Here is a 9882-nt window from a genome sequence, read left to right on the forward strand (position 1 = left end):
GCATTGATGGGTAGAGACTGAAGGAAGGTATCTCTCCCCAGCCCATACCCCTATGTGAGAAATTAGGGTTGGGCTAGATCTCTCATGATCACATTCTCAGGATTGGCTCACCTGTGCTGTCATCAACAGGATGATCTCTGCTGTGTTGCCCAGACAAAGTGCAGGGCAAGTTTTCCCATGTGTTACTGCTGGTCAAAGTGTCATCTCCTTCACCATCTCAGCCTACTCCCTTCCTTTCTTATCTCATCAGATATGTCTCTGTCCACAAGACTTAAACCATTCTGTCTCTCTACATACTGTACCTCTGTTGACACTGAGTATCAATCTGGCTGGTGCTTGGAGTTGGAGGTCCTTTTGTCTATATGTTACTTTCATTGGTCAAATAAAGAAACTGCCTTGGCCTTTTGATAGGACAGCAGCTTAGGATAGGCAGAGTAGACCGAACAGTATGCTGGGAGAAAGAAAGAACAGTCAGGCAGACGCCATGGCTCTCCGACTCGAGATGGATGTAGGTTAGAATCTTCCCGGTAAGCCACGACATCATGGTAAACAGAGATTAATAGAAATGGGTTAATCAAGATGTAAGAGTTAGCCTTATTTTATAGAGTTAATCACTTACATTTAATAATTTACATATACTTACTTTCACAAATGTTTTATATTTCACTCAAAGATCATATTAAAATTGCAGAAAGTCTATTAAGGGACAGAAAAATTTCATTATAATGATAGTAGGAGTTCTACTATAAGGTTCATTTTCATATCATTTCTTGTATAACAACATACTTCCTTTCTTATCTTCTATATATTTACAATATTTTTAGACAATGCTTGATATAGACAGAATTTTGCAAAGTTTACAGTTACAACTAAAAGATAAAAAGAAAGAAAAAATATAAATATGCAGAATTTCTTATATATAGGTCATCCTCTAGAATACTGAACAAAACCTCTTACATGTTCTAAGAACCCAAGAATTGTAACATTTAGCTTGCACTTCACCCACCACAGCAAGAACAGAAATCCTTGTCTCAGCTTGCTGTTTCCCAAAATCAAGACATATGAATGGCCTGAAGGAAAAACAAGTCCAGTATCCACAGAAAACATATGGGCTGTATTTTTATGATGAGGTTTATTGTTCCAAGACTGAAAGGCAAGTGCCAGAAAAAAAACAGTATATAGTAGCAGGAAGGCAACCACCATTTGCAGAGTCTTTATGTGGGCTGTGATGTTGATGTCTTGGGAGCCTTTGGCATTATTTTGTATGTTCTTCAAATGTTTCCACAGTGAGAAAATGATCAACAAAAAGGTGATCAGAGACACAGTAAAGGGTATTAGTGTGAACATAGTGTTTGTAAGTAAAACAAGTTTACAAAGTTGTGCATTACTTGTTATAGAACTGTGAGATGTGTTCAGCTTATATCGATCAACCCAGACATCTATATATGTGTTTATGATTATAATGTTTACAAAGAAAATGAGCACAGACACTAGCAGTGTCACTAAAACCACACTTTTAATTCTCCACTTTAGGTAAAGAAAAAGAGAGCTTGAGAAATTGGCTATCTTGAGAAAATAAAAGACGCTGAGACATGTAGAAAGCCAGTTGCTAAAATGATTAGTCAGTATCCAGGAGGCATTAGTTATTCTGATAATTTTTTCAGTTATTAATAAAGCTGGAGACAGTGAAGACATCAGTATGATTGAGATTATTAACAATAGAAAAGCTATCCTGGAAATGGCCAGAGCAGTAAGGATCTGATCCACAAAAGAGATCTTTCTTCTCTTGACCCAGCCCCTGATGTTCACCAGTGCCATGAATGCATTTCCTAAAATTCCTATAATAAACTCCACACTTAATATGATTAATAATGCGGCCTGTAGAACAGCACTCATTGTCACCAAAAGGATGCTTCAACTTCTACTGCACTTCTGAAGACTTGGAAATGCAAACTTCTAAAATGTTGTGGTTTTCCTCACTCTTGAAATTATATAAAAAAAAAACTCAGTGTGTTATAAAGTCTCCTATACAATATCAAACAATCTTTAAAATTCATTCATGATTTGGTTCATATTTTTTCTTCACAGACATAATAAATTGTCCAAGGCAGCCCAGCTTAGTATCTAACAGATACTGTGTATCATATACACAAGAACCTGGCTTCTTGTAGATTGTGATGAGAGAAACCTTGAATCCCCATGTACTGCCTTCAAAACAAAAACATATTTACTTCCATTGTTTTTCCAGTTTACATGTTGAATAGTGACTACCAGCTACTAATTTCCTGACAAGCAAAGTCATATGATTTTAACTCACTTAGAAGAGAATAATTTTTGAATTGGTAAATGAAATAAGAACTTCAATAAATACATAAAAATATGTACATATAAGATCCTATAATTTTTTACAATGTTTATTCTGTGATCTGTCACTTACCTTCTTATATGTCAAAGAATTTATTTCATTATTGCTCATACCGAGAAGCTGATCATTTTCTTTTAATAAACACATAACATACACTAATGCATAAATATTCATATCTTTGGGTTACACCCCATTCACTCTCACTTTATTAGCTCGTTCTTATCATTGGCATTCATTTTTGATCTAACTCATGCTTAGTACTGTGATAGTTATTAAGATATGGCATAGAATTCCTTTCAAGTGTAATTGACACATAATGTAATATGTTCTGTTCACTTGTAACTATTTCATCTGTGCATGCACAGAATTTGGAAATATTTCCCTTGTGCTACTAAATAGACAATAACTCTACATAAATTCATCTACACAACAAGTATTCTTCTAATTCTCTATGTCTCCCTTGTACATACATCTGGTTCTCTATCAGCACCAAGGAGCATCAAATATGATTCATGTCTCTTTATTTTGCTCCAAAATCTACTCATTTCCTTTAGTGTAGGAATCAGGGCAGATGAGGGATGTTTAAAAAAGCCAGGATATGAAGCCTGGCATGATAACATTCTTCAGGAGCTAGCAGATAGTCAAAGAATTCATAACAAAGTAGAGCAAAATGATTGAGGATATTAGAAAAAGATATAACAAAAGCACGTAACTTTGTTATAGTGATACACTTTTGTGTCTTTGGTCTAGTACTGAAGAAGCTATTGCAGGAGAAAAACAAGTCTGAAATCTGTGTAGATTATATGCTGAGATCTGGTCTCAAAACAACTTTGGTTTTTAGATTTCACAGAGGAAAACATGTTGTTTTGCATATGAAAGATGCACCACCACCTTAATCCCCTGAAGCAACATTGAACAAAGAAAGTGAGCCCAAACTGCCTTGAAATTTCTCACAAATGCCCAACATCCCTCAGACAGATATACTGGGAACATAAATTAGCCCAGTTATTGAAAGTCTTAATGGGTAATTGATCAGAAATAGAAGCATGAGCATACCATCAGGGCAGCAACAGATAGGTCCTTCTGGCCTGGCTCCTGTCGCAAAGCAGAAAAGAATTAAAATACAAAGAAGAATGCAAAGCATCTTTGGGTGGGGCTGTATGGAGTGGCTGTAGAACTTCAGTGTCTTTTGGAACACTGACAGAAATTATGTGTGCTAGAAGAGAGGAACATTCACTCTTGTTGCTTTCCTGACCTCTGCATTATCACTTCTAGATTTAAAAAAAAAAAAGAAAAGAAAAGAACTACTCAAAAGCTTAATATTATATATAACCATGTATATTAATATAAATGGTTGGCAGATGGCTAAGGCTTATTATTAGTTGGCACTTAGATTTAAATTAACGAATATATTTTATCTATGCTTTTCCACACAGTTTATGGCTTGTTACTTCATTTTGTGCATGTCTTACTTCCTTGGCAGATGGGTGGAATTTGGCTTTCTTGCCCAGCCTTATTCTGCCTGATTATAGGCCAAATCAGCTTTATTTATCAGTCAATGAAAGCAATGCCTATTCACAGCAGACAGAAAGACCAAACCACAGCATATTATCAGGGAAATGTGAAGAGTGAATAAATTTCTGCATGAACAGAATTCTCAAACGAAGAGGCACAATAAACCCTACCTACTTTATTTGATTCCTCGAGTATCCTGGCACAAGAATTAGAAGATTAATAAGCTTCCAGGGCATCAAACAAAAACAACAACAATAAAACGACAGAACTTGTTTGAAGACACATTAGCCAGCTTTCAAATACCATAGAAAGAAGAACCAAAACCTCATTTTTTTAAGTTCTTTTTCCTCCAGATTTCAGGTATGGCTGTTACCAGTTTCTTCCTATAGATATTTTTTATTCTATGTGTCTTTTACATCATGCATCTTGATCCCATTCATTTCCCCATCTTTTTGCTTCTGTCTTCCACTCCAGAACTTCCCCCAAATAAAGCAAAATTTAAGAGAAAATGGGAGGAAAAGAAAATTAAAAAGGGAAAAATGTAAAAATCTCATGATAGAAGCTGCAGTGTAACTCCTTTATTTATCTTTAATTGCAAGTGTTCATTGACAAGAGACGTTAGTCTGGTTCAAGGCCTCTGATTTCTACTACCCTATTTATTTTAGGCCTTAGCCTAGATATCCTGTTATTGTTCTGTGTTGTGGAGATCCTGAAGTCTGGCATCTGCAGTTCAGCTCCCTTAACATGGTCCAGCATATTATAGATGTGGTGGATGACAGGGTATCCCAAGTTGTATTCTTGGGCCTGAACCTAGGTAACTATAGCTTTGGTCTACTACATGTAAAATGGGGACAACTCTCCCAAGCATACAACTTAGGGACAGTTTACTCACACCTGCACTAATAGGTTGGTACCCTAGTTAGGTGCTAATCCTGCTCTCCAGAGTGTTGCAGCTGGTTGGGGGTCAGGGAGAGTGTTCCCATTCTTATGACCACAGGATCAACTCTTCTATCTTCCTTAGGTATTCATGAATAGAAGGGAGGGCATCACTACTCAGCCCATGTCACAAGAAGATAGAGGAAAAGTGGGGAGTGCTCCCCCATACTCATAATTCCGGGACTCACTTACCCACACCTGGGTAACAGAGTTGGCTCTATTGTGCTGTCCTGGCAAGGTGCAGTGCCTGCTCTCCTAAGTGCTGTAGTTGGTGGGGGTCAAGGAGAGCTCTCCTGCACCTATGACCACTATTCCAGTTTTTCTACTTGCCCCAAGCACTGCAGGATGAGGAGGACAGATCTCTTCAGCCCATTCTACCACCAAAACGAAGGATAATTGGTATAGTTCTCCCATGCTCACAATTTCAGGGCTGGCTTGCCCACACCTATATTCACATTGTTGGCTCTATTTACTGTCCTGCTAAGGTTCACAGACTGCTCTCCCAAGTGTTATAACTGGTGGGGGTCAGCGTTGGGTCTCCCATACTTATGACTTCACAACTATCTCTCCCATTTGCCTCAGACATTGATGGGAAGGGAGAAAAGCCTCTTTTCCTCACCACCACCAAACAGATGAGTAATGGGGACAACTTTCCCATGCTCACAATTTTAAGACTGGCTCTTTCACAATTCCATTAACAGACTTGGCTCTATTGTGCTGCCCTGCTGTAGTGCACGGCCTGCTTCCTAGAGTCTTGCAGCTGGTGGGGAGCAGGAACAGCTTGCCCTCTCTTTTTGCCTCAAGGTCAGTTATCTCTATTGTCTTAGGCATTGATGGGTAGGGACTGAAGGAAGGTATCTCACCCCAGCCCATACCCCTATAGGAAATGAGGGTGGGGCTAGATCGCCCATGATCACACTCTCAGGATTGGCTCACCTGTGCTGTCATCAGCAGGATGGTCTCTGCTCTCCTGCCCAGACCAAGTGCAGGGCAAGTTTTCCCATGTGTTAAAAAAAGCATCAGCTCCCTCACCATCTCAGCCCACTCCCTTCCTCTTTTGTCTCTTCAGATATTCCTCTGTCCACAAGACCTAAACCATTCTGTCTCTCTTTTAAATCACTATGCCACATACTACATACTGTACCTCTGTTAACACTGATAGAATCCATCTGGCTGATGTTGCAAGGTAGCAGGTTTTCTTCTTAGAGCATGAAGCATGGAGTAGGTAGCCCCAGGACTCCATGGAGGTGTCTTTGTCCCACACAGGTCACCCTGGTAATGGGCTGAGCCATGCTTCCTCATCACAAAGAGATCATTATAGTGCCCATTGCCCAGTGACATAGACTTCTGCTTGGTGTGTTTGGATGCATGACATGGGATGGGGAGTTTCTCTAGAGTTCTAGTCACGGGTCAGGGTTAGGATGCCCCTGGCCCATAGTTGGTTAGGTCCTGCCTATTCTGTCGATATTTTACTTAAAAGGCCTCTCTCTTACAAGAGTCATTCTTCTTGTTCTCTAATGATATCTTCATGCACTGAGAGATACATTGACTATCTCAGAATCTCAGCTTCTATACATGAGAAACAGTACCACACAAATGTGAGTGCTAAAGTTAGAGGTTCACAAATGACCACATACATAAATACTAAAACATTTTTCTTTAAAGGCTTTTTATTACACATATGCACATTAAAAAAGAAAACCTAGCCATCCAGAAACCATCAGCCTGATATGATTTGTTAGAGAATATATGGTCTGATTTAAAAAGTATTTGTTTCTAAACATTCCCATTCTTCTCTCTCATTCTCTCTCACTTTTGTAGCTCAGTACCCTTCTCTTCCTCAGTCTTGTTTGTTGTCTAAGGTTTCTGTCCTGCTCAGTTTTCACAATCATTAAGTCCCAAAGAAATCACACAGAGGTCTACATTAATTATAAACTGATTGGCCCATTAGCCCAGGCTTCTTATTAACTGTTATATTAGCCCCATTATTCTAGTATATGTTAGCCACATGGCTCGGTACCTTTTTCAGCGTGGCAGCTTCTTCTGTGTCTGGGCCAGGACTGCCAAGGAATCGGCTTCCTTTTTCCCAGAATTCTGCTGTTCTCATTGACCATCCTCTACTTCCTGATGGTTGTCCCACCTATACTTTCTACCTGGCTACTGACCAATCAGCATTTATTTAAAATATAATTGATAGAATACAAACAATTGTCCCACACCACTTGTTCATCTTAAATTGCTCAGTTCTTTGATTAAATTTATATATTTCACTTAGTGTGCACTTTTCCATACAGTTAAAGCAAAGTACCTAATTAACAAAAGTTAATGTTAATAACACACTAGTCACCCTAGATTGTAGTAAGAGGTCACTTGTTCATTTCCCAGCTGCCAAGACTCCAAAAATAACCACACAGAAACTTTGTTTTGTTTTTGTTTTTTGTTGGGTTTTTTTTTTTTTGATTTTTGAGACAGGGTTTCTCCATAGCTTTTTGTTCCTGTCCTGGAACTAGCTGGAATTAGAACAGGCTGGCCTCGAACTCACAGAGATCCACCTGCCTCTGGCTCCCGAGTCCTGGGATTAAAGGCATGTGCCACTACTGCCCGGCAGAAACTGTATTAATTAAATCACTGCCTGGCCCAATAGTTCTAGCTTTGTATTAGCTAGCTTTTACATCTTAGTTTGGCCCAATTCCATTATTTTATATTTTACCATTAGGCTCATGGCCTACCATCAAGGTTTCAGCATGGCTGTCTCTGGAGGTGGCTTCATGGCTTCTCTCTAACACTACCTCCTTTCTCCCAGAATTCAGTTTAGTTTTCCTTGCCTAGCTCTATTCTATCCTATCACGGGCTTAAGACAGTTTCTTATTAACCAATGGTATTCATAGCATCATAGCATACAGAGGGAAATCCCACATCACCTCCTCTTTTCTGCTTAAATAAAAAGGAAGATTTAACTTTAACCCAGTAAAATTACATATAACAAAACAGGTATCAAGCAAGAATTACAGTTACAATATTTCTATTTATTTTATCTTTTATCATAACTAAAATTATAATTATATCCTAATACAAACTATAATTCCAACTATCAATTCATGAACTCCATCAATAACTGCAGAAGGATATATTATTACCTAAGTAAACGGGAAGTGCATTGTAAGCAACTTCCAAAATTCTAGAATTAACAGAGACATCTCGCCACCTGGACAGTCACCCAATGTTCTTCTGTATTGTTGGTGCATCCACCTTCAGCCATAATGCCCATAGTATCCAACAGACTTTTCCATTAAGCAGGAAATTTCAGAGACAGTTCTGCCTATATTGGAAGTTTGTCAGTAACATTTTTTTGCATCCTGCAGAATATCTAGTAGACTCTTTCACGAAGCAGCAACCCTGAAGGATCATCTCACTTTTAAGCAAGTTTAGCAGTCATTTCCCTGTGGGTCCTGTATATCCGGTTCACACAGCATACAATCAAGCAGTCAAAGCAAGAACAGTTTCTTGCTCAAATGGCTAACCATCTCCATAAAGAGCCTCTTCAGTGTCCATATTTTTTTGAAGTAATTGGTGCTGCCAGGAGCAGATGTGTTTCACTGTCATGAAAAATCTTAAGTTCTTAAACATTTTAAATGCCATATTCTGTAGTCTTTGAAAGATTTGAAGAATCCCTATACATCTGAAAAATATCTCCGTACATCTAGAAAACCTAAGTAACATAACTACAAGCTTTACTATTATAGATGACTATCTATTAACATATATTTCTTAATTATACATTACATTTTTTAATGAGCTGGACAAACACAATACCTTAATCAAGATAAAAAATACATATACACATAGTATAACAAAATTGACCTTAACTTTGTATCAATAAACCAAGATCCATACCAATGCAAATCTCTATAGCATATCCCCTTTAAATGTAAAGAAATATTCATAAACAATATTTGGGAATGTGGGTGTAGTTCTCTCCAAACTGCTTCCTGCTTTTTGTTGGCCAAAGTATTTTTGGGAGTGTTCACGACAACCTTTCAGGGGCTCGTGATCCATCAAACCACATTATCCTGAAATGAATCCACATTTTCTCATCCTCTGTGGAAAGAGAGGAACCTCTTTTAAAAAGCAACAAATTTTTAGACCCAAACTTTGGAATCAAGATACCTTTAAAATATATATGCTGCTTTAGCTTAGCAACCCAATATAAAAAAAAGTCTCTCTGTACTTAGCTCCTTCACATTTGAAAAATTTAAAGAAAACACAATAATATACATAATCCAGACTCTGTGAATTTTTCATCTTTACATGGAAAAATATATAAGTATTTTTCTTACTCTACTACTTTTTCTACAAGTTTACTTTGTCTATTTAAAGACTTTGCTTTACTTTTTAAAAGAAAACAATTTACCTCTTTTTATAATTCTCTACACTCTTTTTCTTCTTTCCGAAGCCTACATACATTTATCCAACACTGTGACCCATTTAAAGGTCTTTTTCATCTGAATTTGTCTTTATCGGGCATCTGTAATCCTTTTCTGAAGAGAAATAGTTCTTCTTTTTTTAATGCTAAGTAGGCATGGCTAGGGACAACATGGCCTTGCCTGTTTGTTCCACTCAGTCCAACATGTTGGAGGAGGTTTGTTCATTACATCTAGGAGTTATTCTCTCCACCCTGGATCTAGGGTTGGGTCACAGAAGGTCTTTATTGCCATTAAGCAAGTTGTAGCACTCTGATCACAAACCCCATTTAAATGCTCCATAGCCATACCTCCAGAAGAAGTCAAGAGTTCATGCTGGCAGCACAGCCTAGAAAGCCACCTTTTCAAAACTGTGTGGCTTTTTTTTCTGCTACCACTGAATCAGGAAAACCTCTCTTAATGGAGTTGCAGCAACATGCCCACAAACCGAGCAAGAAGCTGTGTTAAACTCTGGGGGTTTTGTCTTTGTTTTTGTTTTTGTTTTTTTTGTCTAGATTTCCTTTAGAAGCTTTCTTGGGTCTTATGTGGATATAGTCGATCATGTTGGCATGCCAATTTGTTTGTCTTCTGGATGCCTGGCAGCTC

The 9882-nt window shown here is 38.0% G+C and overlaps 1 protein-coding gene across 1 annotated transcript; it reads right to left on the bottom strand.

Annotated features, from left to right (window-relative positions):
• Window positions 1–924: 924 nt before the first annotated feature.
• LOC121436698 (taste receptor type 2 member 140-like) lies at window positions 925–1896 on the bottom strand. Its single transcript, XM_041636705.1, has one exon. The coding sequence runs from the start codon at window positions 1894–1896 to the stop codon at window positions 925–927; it is 972 nt and encodes a 323-aa protein (XP_041492639.1).
• Window positions 1897–9882: the final 7986 nt, after the last annotated feature.

Source organism: Microtus oregoni, unplaced genomic scaffold, assembly GCF_018167655.1.
Source record: "Microtus oregoni isolate MIOR12 unplaced genomic scaffold, Mior012 000002F_ref0000024, whole genome shotgun sequence".
NCBI classification, from domain to species: domain Eukaryota; kingdom Metazoa; phylum Chordata; class Mammalia; order Rodentia; family Cricetidae; genus Microtus; species Microtus oregoni.

What these genes read in the sequence shown, in the direction of transcription:
- LOC121436698 (XM_041636705.1), bottom strand. Translation starts at nt 1,896, where the DNA reads ATGAGTGCTGTTCTACAGGCCGCATTATTAATCATATTAAGTGTGGAG.